The 13450-nt window shown below is 46.7% G+C and overlaps 1 protein-coding gene across 1 annotated transcript in view; it reads left to right on the top strand.

Annotated features, from left to right (window-relative positions):
- The window catches only part of LOC137332588 (dedicator of cytokinesis protein 2-like), a 555930-nt gene that overhangs the window by 122424 nt on the left and 420056 nt on the right, over positions 1–13450 (top strand). Inside the window, exon 15 of the mRNA XM_067996525.1 lies at positions 9191–9289. Coding sequence (XP_067852626.1) covers positions 9191–9289 — 99 coding nt within the window. The remainder of the gene's footprint in view (positions 1–9190; positions 9290–13450) is intronic.

Genomic DNA, 13450 nt, shown 5'->3' with positions numbered 1-13450 from the left:
TGTGCTGTAGAGTTACCTACTAAGTCATCGATGAAGCACTCTTAAAAATATTTTGGACATATATTAGTAAAAATATTTCACATATTACTGGGGGGGTAATAAAAATGGTCATTCACTTCACTGTGGGGTTGCCAACTCTAGTTGGACGTAATCCAGGAGGTGTCATCACATGACCTCCTGCCTCCAACCGCCTCACATCCCACGCTCCCGCCATTGGTCGCCCGACACGCCCATCTTCGTGGTGCACCGCCTTCCCATGCCGACTGGAAAGCAAAAAAACTCTTCGTTACCCGATTGGATGGTTCTCGACTGTCAGTCAAACATCCTTTTCTCCCACCTCCAATATTTTTATAAGTTTAAAAAAAACAAAAGTGTTCATAGAAAATGAAAGCACACCATTTTTTTTAATGCTCCTATGCTTTTTCTCCCAGGCAGCAGTTTCCGGGAGATTAATCTTTAATTGCTGTGGATTCCAGGACAATCCTGGAGGTTTGACAACCCAGCATCAATACCAGGAATAGGGAATTGATTAGAGTTCTTGCTGGTGATCAGTTAATCACCTGCCTCAGCAAACCTCAAGAATTACCCATCTTTCAGTCTTGTCAATCAAATTCTCCATTTCTATTGTCACTCTATTTATCCTCTCATTTTTACTGAAGGGGTGCTCCTATAATGTTGGGGCTGAGGCACTTTGTTGAGGCAAAGTAAAGGGAGGGAACTAGTCTGCATCTCTGCCGGATCTAAAAATTTACAGTGCTGATACTGGGTGCCAGAAATGGTAAGCGTTCCATTCCCCAGCACAAAATATTCCTCAATTTAGTGAGCAGAATAATTCATACACAAAATAAGAAAGTTAGGAGCGTATTGTTTTTGTCTTTGCACCATTCGTGACTGTGGATTGTTTCACTATTGGCTTGTGAAGGTAGCAATCAATTCAAACCTTGTGTTGAGCTCCATGATCTAGTGGCTATTCATGGATGACAATGCATTGGTTGCAACAGCTCTTGCTGATGGGCACAACCTTTCAATGGCGTCAGTAGAATGTCTGCAACACAAGTCAAAGATTAATTGGGAGAGGATTCCCAGTCGTCTTGGTGTTTATAGATTCCACTTCTCTGTGCCTGATTCACGTTGGGCTTCAAATTTTACCTTTATCATTTTTCCCCCAGACAGCCATTAAAAAAACAAATTGGATAATAGTTTAGTTTCTTTGACTCCCTTTGGCATTTCAAGGGTTTGGAGGATGTCTGAGGCATTTCTGAGGAAGCGCAGTTAGATTTGTCAAGGCATGCTCAGCTCAGTGAAACACTTGATTTGGCTTATGATCCCAGAGAGTGGTGCTCCGAGTGATACTTCAGACTGCCTGGTCAAACTTCAATCATTAATGGAACTGTAATTCAATGGAAAGAGGTGTTCAGGCATTGGTAATTTCCTTGATGACCTGACCATTGAAGTGCAGTTTTCTTTTCGTTCATGATTGTCTCTAGTTTTCTGCACTGCAAAGCTTTTTGTCAACACGTGAGGTCCACTAGATGAGAGGGGATGGTGGCCCAGGTTACAGAACATTCTGGGCTTGCAGGCAATGCAGCTGCATTATAGAATCAAAGAATTATACCGCACAGAAGGAGGCCATTTGGCCCATCATGACTGTGCCTGCTCTTTAAAAGAGCTATCCAATTAGTCCCACTTCTCTGTTCTTTTCCCATAGCCCTGAAAATTTCTCCTTTTCAAGTATTTTTCCTTTTTGGAAGTTACTATTGAACCTGCTTCAATCACCTTTTCATGCATTGCATTCCAGATCATAACAACTCTGCGTAAAAAAAAAATTACCTCCTAGATTTTTTGCCAATTATCTTAAATCTGTGTCCTCTGGTTACCAACCCTCCTGCCAGTGGAAACAGTTTCTCACCATCTACTACGTCAAAACCCGTCATAATTTTAAACGTCAATATCAAACCTTCCCTGCTTTAATTTCTCATTTGAGCCGTGGATTGCAGTAGTGGGTGTAAGAGCTCCCTTTCTGTTAAAATGTGTCTGGAATGTAGCAGCACAGGCCAATTTGAACAGAATATATTTTTTTTGTATTTGTTCTTGGGAAGTGGGCAACATTGGCGAGGCCGCATTTATTGCTCATTCCTAGTTGCCCTGAGGGCATTAATGTATTGGTAGCAATAACACATGCTGAAAGGTACAATCATTTGATGGTCAACCATTTAGCAGAACAGGCTCGAGGGGCTGAATGGCCTACTCCTGTTCCTGTGTTCCTAAGAGTCAACCACATAATGTGGGACTGGAGTCACATGCAGTCAGCAGGTTCCTATTTCTGAACCAATTGGAATTTAACAATAATCTGGCAGCTTTCATGGTCATTTTCTGGTGCCAGCCCAGAAATTACCAGAACTTGCAAGTTCAGCTTCAGAGCTTGCCCAGCTAAGATTTGAGGAAGGATTTTAAACCAGACGGAACTGGATTTGAAATCTAGTGGCTCATTTTCTTGCTCCAAAAACTCCTCGTGGTAATTTTAACACTGGCCGGTTAAGATGTCCGCCTAAGTCAGGCGGATGCTTCATTAATTAATGCTAATCAGGGTCCTATTGCTCAGATTGGACACTGAGGCAATTTTAATGGCCTACAGACCAGAGTGACCACCACGGCCGCACCGACCAATATAACCTGCCCGACGCCCAGCGGAGACCCCAAAAGGTAAGTGAACTCACAAGGAGAGTCTGGACCTGTGCCGCCCCAGGCTCCCCCCATTCCCACCCATCGAACTGTACCAATGTTAATCCACGCCCGTGGCTTCCCCCACATGGTGAACCCCTTAAAATACTGAGCCACCGGGGGAGAAACCAATCTTGCTTCTCTTTAAGAAAAGATACCGGGACTTAGAGGGTTAAATTATGAGGATAGGTTGCATAAACTTGGCTTTTATTCCCTCAATCATAGAAGATTGAGGCGTGATCTGATCGAGGTGTTTAAAATGTTAAAAGGATTCGATAGGGTAGATACCGAGAAACTATTTCCTCTGTTGGGGAAATCAAGAACGAATGGACCAGGCCTTCTCTCCTCCAAAAGGCAGTGGATGCTGGGATAATTGCAGCTTTCAAGCCTGAAATCAATAGATTCTTGTTGGGTAAGGGTATCAAGGGATATGGAGCAAAGGCAGTAAAATGGAGTTGAGGTATGGGTCAGCCATGATCTGATTGAATGGCTTGAGGGGCTTGTAGGGGGTGGTAGTGTGTGTCAGCTTCACCTCTGACTTCTGAGCGGTCCGAATCGCTCCCACTCCCTGGGTTCTAGACCTTGGACTTATTTGGGGGTTGTGACAAAGTGCAGCAGACAACTGGTTTTGGTGCAAGAAACGTTGACCTTTATTCAAGAGAGGAAATACAACACAACAATCTTAACACTCTAATAAAATGGGGAACACTTCAGTACACGCGAGGGAAATTACAGTAGAAAGATACCTCACCCCTCCCAATCCCACTGTACTAGCTAAGTTGGACTCTAAAGGACCAGGGATAATGCTCACCAAACGAAACCTTGACAGTAATTCACCCAGAGGTAAGTCAGAAATAGATTGTAGAGTGGAAACTTTGCGGATCTTCGGTTTTCTCCCGAGTTGGTTTTCTTTGGTCGCGGTGGCTCAATATTACCCGGTTGGTTGGTGGTAATATTCGGTTGGTTGTTTCGTAAGGCCCTTGTTGCCGCGAGGTGTCTGATAGTCACTGGGACTGTTGCTCTGGTTTCTTCTTGTGTGTCGGCCTGCTTCTAGAGCTGCTGTCCTTCCCTGTCGAACTGCTTTCCTTGTTGTCTGCTGGAAACTGCTCTTCTTTCCAGACACAGGCAGAACCAAGACAAGCAGCCCACCAGAGCCAGCAAGCCAGAGAGAGAGAGTGAGAGCTTTCGCCTTGTGGATGTCTCTCTTACAATGCTCTGTTTAAAAAACAGTACTTACAAAGCCCTTTGATGGCTTTTTTTGATGGTCCCAATCATATTGCAAATTGTTTCTCCCAATGGGCCATTGTTTTAATTCTGATTTAGAGCTTGTCACATAAGGCTTCCTTTTGTATCCAATGTCCTAGGTGTTGGTGGTTTTGCTTTAAAAACAAAGGCATGGCCCCACGATGTCTGGAACAGTTACCTCTTTCAATGGGGGTGATTGTCAACCCCCTGCTGTCCGTTTTGCATTAAAACAGAGACATGTATGAAGCTCCACGGTGTGTGTGTTGTTGATTTCGTCTGGTGACCTCTCACCTATCCTTCCATCTTAGGATTTTAGTCAGGGTCCACAGTTTTTCCATACTCAGGGAAAACGTGAATTTCTTTAGGGTTTTTCTCTGAGTTTATTGGGGGATCTGTGAATTTTGAGAATCTTACACTCCCCCCTGTGATACTTTAACCCTGCTTCAATTATCATACTGGTCAAAGGTGAGCAAAATTCTCGATCCTCGAGAGCCAACCTTCCCCTGTAGTTTACCTAGCTAAGACCCAAAACATACATTCCCCTTCAGATGCAGACACAGGTAAGAATTCAGTTACATTCATATCCAAGCACGGAGGGGGTCCAACACCCCTGCACCACTTGGAAAATACGGGACATACATAGAAAAATAATACAAGGTAAACAATAATACTTAAACTACCAACCACCTTGTATAAAATTTAACTAAAACACCCAAAATTAACAATCTCAAAATTAAATAACAGAAGCTATGTACATCCGCCGCCCGTCCCCGGGCGGCCAGGCTAATCCCTGTTCGGGTTACAACACACTACTCCCTTCGGTGTGGCCGCCCTGTCCTGTACCTTTTGTCCCTCGCAGCCTGTGGCTGCTGGCTGGGGACCTCTGTCCTCAGATCGATCCCTGACTTGAGGGGCTGCCCCTTTAAACTGGGGAGCCGGTGACCATGTCTTCCTAGGCTGGGGTGTCCGAGGGGACCCCCTAGGAAGTGCTGTTGGTGGGGCTACCCTGGCGAGCGGACCCTTGCTGTGGGTCGCAGTCCTCGCTGGCTGGGGGCTTTTCCCCTGTGGCTCCTCCCTTCCCAAGTCTGAGCCGGGGACAGGCAACCCTTCGCTGCCTGCTGCCGGTGGCTGAGAGTCTTCCTCTCCAGGTTCAAAACCTAGGTCGGGGGCGGGACTACCTGCCTCGAGCTCCTCCTCCTCCCCACCTGAGTCCCAGAAGAGAGGGGGATTGGTTTGGACAGGGGTCTGGGTGACTCCTCCCCTGACTGCCCCTGCAGGTGCTGCCTGTGAGCTGTGACCTGCTGGGAGCTGGGGATTTCTAACCTCGGCTTGGATCCCAGCTGCCTGCTTTTTCGCCTCCACAGTACTGGGGACTGGTAGCTCTTGGACCGCTTCCCTCCGAGCCTTGTCTATGGCTCTTTCCCCTGCGCGGACGGTCAGGCCCAGGAATTTCACCTCCTGCTGACCGATCTGCGCTTTCTTCTCTAGTCATAGCGGGGCATCGTCAGGGGGGGCTGAGGGAGCTACCACACCAGTAGTGGCTGCTATTCTTCCCTGCCTGGCCATAAAAGATCGCATGGCCTCAAAAAATGACTCCATTGCAGCAGGGGCAATTCCTGCCTCTGCCTCCCCCGTCGCTGCCTTTTGGGCTGGGGCGGTGGGATTCTTTCCCTTAGTATCCTTCCAGGGGTTATTACAATCTTTCCGCCAGTGGCCATCCTTCCCGCACCCAAAGCAGTTTAACTTAGCCTGGGCGGGACGATTCCCTTCCTGGTGCCATTCCCTTTTATGCTGGGCCCCTGATTTAACCTCGTGGACTTTCCCCTTGGGTTGGGGCGTCTCGATACCCCTGATATTTTTAAATGCTATCGTGAGCTGGCGGATCACCGTTTCCTCGGTGGTCTGGGGGCTACGGGGGTCAAACCAGGCCGCAGCTCGTGTTCGAATTTGGGGCAGGCAGTTTGTCATGAGACAGCGGAGCCAGTGGGCTAATTGATCTCTGTTCAGGAGTGTCCGCCCTGGCATTCCCGGGCATGCGCTCCGGTAGACTGGCCACAGCCTGTCTGCGAAAGCCTGTGGGGACTCCCCAGGGAGCTGTACCGTTTTTCCCACCCGGGCGAACGGACTCCCATCATTTAGTCCCATGGCCTCCAATATCTCATCCTTTAACTCCTCGTAATCTTTCTGCCCCCTTTTGCACTCATCTGATAAGGTTTGGAGGAGGTCACCCCCCAGAGAAAACAGCAGCATTTTTGCTTGTTCTGCTTCATCGCAGTCATTAACGCACGCTGCCTGCTCTATCTCACGGAAGTGTAGAGAGGGGTCTCCCCTCACTGTAAGCTTAGGGATATGGCTAACCATGGCCCTGAGCTGTGGGGTGCCATGCGGCACTACAAACTGGTTCTGGATGGCCCCTAGGTCCTCGCCATCGGCGGGTGGGCCGTACCTCCGTTGTCGGAGGGGGTACACTGGTCCCGGTCCTGGTCTATCTACCAGGAATTGCTGGGTCTCCCCTAATGCTTCATCCTCCACCCCCCCTTGTTGCCAGACCTCCTGAAAACTCGGGGCTATGGGTGGTGGCCGTGAAGCCTCTGGTTCCCTAACCAGTGTCGTTCTGGGAGCTGCCTGTGGGACTTCCCTGCTTGGGTTGCCGGTAAAATCCGACTGGCCCGCCTTCGGGCTAAGGAGGCATACCATGCCCTTCGCCCTCGCTAAGGCCATGCCCAAACGTTCTATTTCTTGCCTGCAGGGGCGATGATCTGCGTCCTCAAACCCCTGGGCGCAGGCCAGCTTATATGCTGCCTTTACCTTGCCTACTTTCTCCTCCTGCTCTTTTAATTCTTGCGTGAGGCTGTGGATCTTATCCATTAACCTAGCCTCACTGCCTCTCGCCTCTCTGACCTGGTATTCCAGGTGTTCCATTCGACCTCTAGTGCTACTTTTGAGCTCAGCGATCTGGTATTCCAGGCGCTCTACCTTTGCCTGGTGGTCCCTTGCCATCTGCGCCCTTTCTTGGCTAATTGCCTGGAGCGCTGCTACCCCTTGCTCTTCGGCTGCTGTCTTTTCCTGCAGCTCTAGGGTCAACTGTTTAATCTTGGCTGCTTGTACTGCTACAGCATGGTCTAGTACAAAGACCTGCTTTTTAAAACACAAGAGCCAGACCGCCTTCTCAATACTTTTCTTATACTGTTTACTTGCTGTCCACTGGATGGCTGCATCTATGGGACGCTCGGCCTTTAACATATCGCCCACCCACTTTTTCGCGATATTTACCTTGCCGCACACATAGGCAGACAACCTTTCCTCCATTGTGGATTCCCCTTCCAAATCAGTGTCCACTGTGTCACATCCCTTTTGCCAAAGTCCCATCTGGGTCGCCATTTTTTGGAGGGTGGTAGTGTGTGTCAGCTTCACCTCTGACTTCTGAGCGGTCCGAATCGCTCCCACTCCCTGGGTTCTAGACCTTGGACTTATTTGAGGGTTGTGACAAAGTGCAGCAGACAACTGGTTTTGGTGCAAGAAACGTTGACCTTTATTCAAGAGAGGAAATACAACAATCTTAACACTCTAATAAAATGGGGAACACTTCAGTACACGCGAGGGAAATTACAGTAGAAAGATACCTCACCCCTCCCAATCCCACTGTACTAGCTAAGTTGGACTCTAAAGGACCAGGGATAATGCTCACCAAACGAAACCTTGACAGTAATTCACCCAGAGGTAAGTCAGAAATAGATTGTAGAGTGGAAACTTTGCGGATCTTCGGTTTTCTCCCGAGTTGGTTTTCTTTGGTCGCGGTGGCTCAATATTACCCGGTTGGTTGGTGGTAATATTCGGTTGGTTGTTTCGTAAGGCCCTTGTTGCCGCGAGGTGTCTGATAGTCACTGGGACTGTTGCTCTGGTTTCTTCTTGTGTGTCGGCCTGCTTCTAGAGCTGCTGTCCTTCCCTGTCGAACTGCCTTCCCCTCGCCTTGTTGTTTGCTGGAAACTGCTCTTCTTTCCAGACACAGGCAGAACCAAGACAAGCAGCCCACCAGAGCCAGCAAGCCAGAGAGAGAGAGTGAGAGCTTTCGCCTTGTGGATGTCTCTCTTACAATGCTCTGTTTAAAAAACAGTACTTACAAAGCCCTTTGATGGCTTTTTTTGATGGTCCCAATCATATTGCAAATTGTTTCTCCCAATGGGTCATTGTTTTAATTCTGATTTAGAGCTTGTCACATAAGGCTTCCTTTTGTATCCAATGTCCTAGGTGTTGGTGGTTTTGCTTTAAAAACAAAGGCATGGCCCCACGATGTCTGGAACAGTTACCTCTTTCAATGGGGGTGATTGTCAACCCCCTGCTGTCCGTTTTGCATTAAAACAGAGACATGTATGAAGCTCCACGGTGTGTGTGTTGTTGATTTCGTCTGGTGACCTCTCACCTATCCTTCCATCTTAGGATTTTAGTCAGGGTCCACAGTTTTTCCATACTCAGGGAAAACGTGAATTTCTTTAGGGTTTTTCTCTGAGTTTATTGGGGGATCTGTGAATTTTGAGAATCTTACAGGCTGAATGGCCTACTCCTGTTCCTATGTTCCTAAAAGGGAATACTGCAGGAAGTCTCTCCTGCACCTGCTCATGGCTGGATTCCTGGTTGCAAAGCACCATCAGCGGAGGCCTTGCACCTGGTTACCTTCTGCCCTCTTGGTTAAGGGTTAGTGTTGAGCTAAACTCAGCCGACATCACCAACCTTGAGTGGGGGAGCAAAAGGGGTGTTGGTGGGGGGTGGGGGGGATGGTGCAAGTCAACCAGGCTTCCCACACCTGATAATTATCCAGTGTCGCCTGCTGGAAAATCAAAGTGCGTGGAAGTCAGGCGAGAATGGGATGGGCTCAGCCTTGGAGCCCAACACTTTCGAGACCACACCGGGAGTGCTGGGTCTTGCAAAATTTATCCCTCGAAGGATGCCCACTGGGTGAGATACTGGAGCATTGCCAACCTCCTGGCATCATAATCTAGCAATCAGGCCTTCAGGGGACGAGAGGGATAACTGGGGTTGGGAGTGGGGAAGGAACGGATGAATTGTAAAACGTACAAGCACTCTCAATGAGTTCACAGTACAGACTGTAATGATTGTCAGTATTCTGTGTAGTTCAGCTCCTCTGTTACACAGGGCTGCGATGTTATGCGCGAATGCAGAGATCTCATTTTCTTGGTATTTACAAGTTTGAACTGTTTTGGTGCAGAATGCCATTTGCCTGGGTGCGGGAGACAAGCTAGTCAGTGAATATCGATCTGTCATCTACTATCAGGTCAAGCAGCCACGCTGGATGGAAACGATCAAGGTCAGTGAAAGCGATAAAATATAACAGTGCTGTTTTTAAACCTGGAATTGCAAGAAAAAACTTGCATTTATATTGCTCCTTTCATGACCTCAGGACATCCCAACGTGCTTCACAGTCAAAGAAATACTTTTGAAGTGTAGTCACTGTTGTAATGCAGTGAAATAAGGCAACCAATTTGTGTAAAGCAAGGTTCCCACAAACAGCAATGTGATAAATGACCAGCAGTGGCTCATTTTCAATTTGGAAAACTTGGTCACAGTTCAAGGATCAGGTCTCATTTTGACGGCATCATAGCATTGTCATAACACAACTTGATTTTTGAACGTGAAAAAAATGAGAGGAGAGGTGGATGAGCCAAAGAGGTCCTTTCTCTACTGCCAGGAAAGTTAAACGTAAAATCTTTATAGTTTTGAATTTTGGCAAAACTCTCTGTAGGGAGATCCTCCATAATCGATGCTGGCAAAGTCAACCGGCATCATTGAGTCACAGCTCCCGAGAGCATAGGGTACAATGTATTGCTATCTCTTTATAAAAATGTTCTGTCTGTCACAGGCCTTGTGCCACAGGTGCAAATTTTGTGTCATACTTTACAACAATAACAACAACAGCTTGCATTTATATAGCACCTTTAACGCAATAAAACATCCCAAGGTGCTTCACTGGAGCGTTATCAGACAAAGAGGTAGGTTTTAAGGAGGAGAGAGAAGTGGAGAAATTTAGTAACGGAATTCCAGAGTTCAGGGCCTAGGCGGCTGAAGGCACGGCTACCAGTGGTGGGGTGAAGGATGAGAGGAGAGGTGGATGAGCAAGAGGCCAGAATTGGAGAAACGCAGACTTCTCAGAGGGTTGTAGGGCTGGAGGAGGTTACAGAGATTCGGAGGGGCGAGGCCAAGGAGGGATTTGAAAATAAAGATGAGAATTTTACATTTGAGGCGTTCCCGGACCGGGAGCCAATGTAGGTCAGTGAGCACAGGGGTGATGGGTGAACTTGGTGCAAATTAAACTACAGGCAGCAGAGTTTTGGATGAGCTTAAGTTTATGGAGGGTGGAAGATGGGAGGCCGGCCAGGAGAGAATGTTTTTTAATAAATAAAATATTTGCTGCTCAATGGACTCAGGATATACCTATTCATAGTCGTGGCACTTAACCGTCATATAGCAACAAGCCATATCAAAAAACACACTTGCATCTTAGCAGCAGAATAATACATCGTGGGTTGTATAGTATAATGCTGCTGTTCTGAGCAATGCCATGGGTGATCCATTAGTTTTTAGATCATGTGATTTTATTTTCAGGGATACAAAGGTTTGCCAGCCACTTTTCTATGAAGACAATGCTCCATTAATGGTAAATTTTAGTTGCTTGAAAATTTAGTGGAACATGATAGTAAACTTCACCACTGGACCTTAGAGACTGGTTGCCTCACAGTACTGATTCAAAGAGGAATATTGTAGTGCCGTGGTTTTGGGACTGGCCTAGCAGCCCGGGGGTCTTGTTTTTAAACCCCACCATAAATGATGAAACTGAATTTGATAAATCTGATAATTTGTGGGCTAGCATCAGAGAAAAAATGAACAGATTGTTCTAAAAACCCAACTGGTTGACATGACTATGGGGTTAACTCTTCACTAGGATCCCCAGTCTGTGCTGAGTTAGCTGCTGTCAGCTGGGACACTGTAAGGGTGCTAGAATTGGCCTTTTGTCTATCAGAGGTTTAAATTTAAAAAAAACTTACCAGTCCTGGTTGCCATTCCACGTAGGGAGTTATGATGCTGAAAAGGATTGCAGCTGATCTGGCCCATTTCTGAAATTAATGCCTCTCAATTGCCTACTCCCTCAAACATCCATACATTTCTCCCTTAAGTTTTCCTCATATTCCCCATCTTCTGCGTAAAGTAGTTAAGCAAAATTGTCTGTTGAACCTTCCTTCCTTCCAAGCTTGATCTGAAGTCCCACGGTTCTAAAGTTTGTGGTAATCTCAAACATTACCTTGGTGTCTGATTTGACCCCGAGATGAGCTTCTGACCACATATCCTTTCTATCACCAAGACCGCCTACTTCCACCTCTGCAACATCGCCTGTCTCTTCCCCTGCCTCAACTCATCTGCTGCTGAAACCCTCATCCATGCTTTTGTTACCTCTAGACTTGACTATTCCAATGCTCTCCTCCCATCTTCCACCCCCCCATAAACTTGAGCTCATCCAAAACTCTGCTGCCTGAATCCTAACTCGCAGCAATCCAATACCCCTGTGCTCGCTGACCTGCATTGGCTCCCGGTCCGGCAATGCCTCGATTTTAAAATTCTCATTCTTGTTTTCAAATCCCTCCATGGCCTCGCCCCTCCCTATCTCTGTGACTTCCTCCAGCCCTACAATCCTCCAAGGCCTTTACGTTCCTCCAATCTCCAATTCTTGCCTCTTGCGCATCCCGATTTTAATCACTCCGTCATTGGCGGCCGTGCCTTCACCTGCCTAGGTCCTAACTCTGGAATTCCCTCACTAAGCCTCTCTATCTCTCTCTCCTCCTTTAAGTTGCTCCTTAAAATCTACCTCTTCGACCAAGCTTTTGGTCACCTGTCTTAATATCTCCTCATGTAGTTCATTTTCAAATTTTGTTTAATAAAGCTCCTGTGAAGCGCCATGGGATGTTTTACTACGTTTAAGGCACTATATAAATGCAAGTTGTTGCTGTTGTTGTTCAGATGTGCATATCTGTGGACTTCGATCGAAGGCCTGATCAAGCTTGAGCGCGTTCAAATAACCGACAAACACTGTTTAGGCTAACACTCGAAGAATAGTGACTTGGATGGGACACCGGAGGGCTGCCTGTTTGCCTGTGGAATCGTAGCTCAGGAAGAGACATCAGCTTCAGGAAGGGAAGGACCCACAAAGAGCATTCGTGTGCAACTTCACCCTTCAAACATTGTCACAAAGACTGACAATCTCTGGTTCACTTCTGTGCTATTTATCGATGTCGCTGTAAATCTCTTCATATATTAATACAACACTAAGTGAAAGATTTTAAACTTCATGCTGACTGCAGTCCCATAAGAACAAGGCTACCATTGCATTCTGCCTACTTGGTGGGGAGAGAGGGATGGAAATCAATAATTAATCACAAAAATTGTAAAGTGAGCAAATGCGAGTCAAGTTTTTGATTATATTTTCAGTGCAGGTCGGTGATAGGCACCAGAATCCCATTGGTAGGGACAAATGTCGGAGCCAGTCACTACTCCAAATCTGCAAGGTCTCATGGGTTTGATGGGCCTTGCACACAGACTTTGGCTGAGAATAATTTCATCCAGCAGCAAAATTAAAATTGACACTAAATTCATATAGGACGCTAACCTCTGCCTCAGTTGCATCAGATTCAAAGCTATCAATATGAAGCTGGTTACTCAGCCTCCTAGCTATTAATGATTAAATCATTAAGCGACAACTACATCTCAATAGTCAGCTCATTCCTTTCATTCCATTATTCTTTCCTCTCCTTATTTTATAGTGAGTGATTTTTTAGAACACTCTTTGCTCACCAATCGAGAGCACTCGAGTTACCATGACAGCAGTCATCATGCTATGCACTGTGGGTAGCCAATGGTCATGCAAGCTTGCACAATTCCTACGTAAAGAAGACCAAAACTAACAATCGGCAATTTCACTCAGAAAAAGCCGCTGGGCAGCTGCTGTGGGAAATGAACACATTGGTGCAGTGAGGTTGGGGCTGAGGCACATTGTTTGGGCAGAGTAGAGGGATCGTTACTCTGGATCTAACCATTCTATACCGGCTCTAAGATTGATTGATGTTGGCACTGAGTGCCCAAAATAAAAAATTCCATTCCCAGCATTAACCCCACTTTGAGCAAAAAAAAAAGTTCACCTGAATTCATACAACCATCTCAAAACACTTCACACAATGAATTACTTTTGAAGCACAGAGACCGGTGTTATGTAGGCAAAAAAGTCAAACTCAAAACACAATTTGGCCGGGAGTTTCTTTGCAGCTCCGCCACTGTAATTTCACCAGATGTGTGGCGGAAACCCTGTTCACGCAAGTAATTGGGTTCCCGCTGCATTTTCACCACGAAGCTGAAGCAGATCTGAGGAAATTCCCATCAATACATGGGCTTTATACAGGGGCTTTTCATTACAATGCTTAACCCA

The sequence above is a fragment of the Heptranchias perlo genome, chromosome 14 (assembly GCF_035084215.1).
Source record: "Heptranchias perlo isolate sHepPer1 chromosome 14, sHepPer1.hap1, whole genome shotgun sequence".
NCBI classification, from domain to species: Eukaryota; Metazoa; Chordata; class Chondrichthyes; order Hexanchiformes; family Hexanchidae; genus Heptranchias; species Heptranchias perlo.
This window is presented reverse-complemented; position numbering and strand designations above follow the sequence as displayed.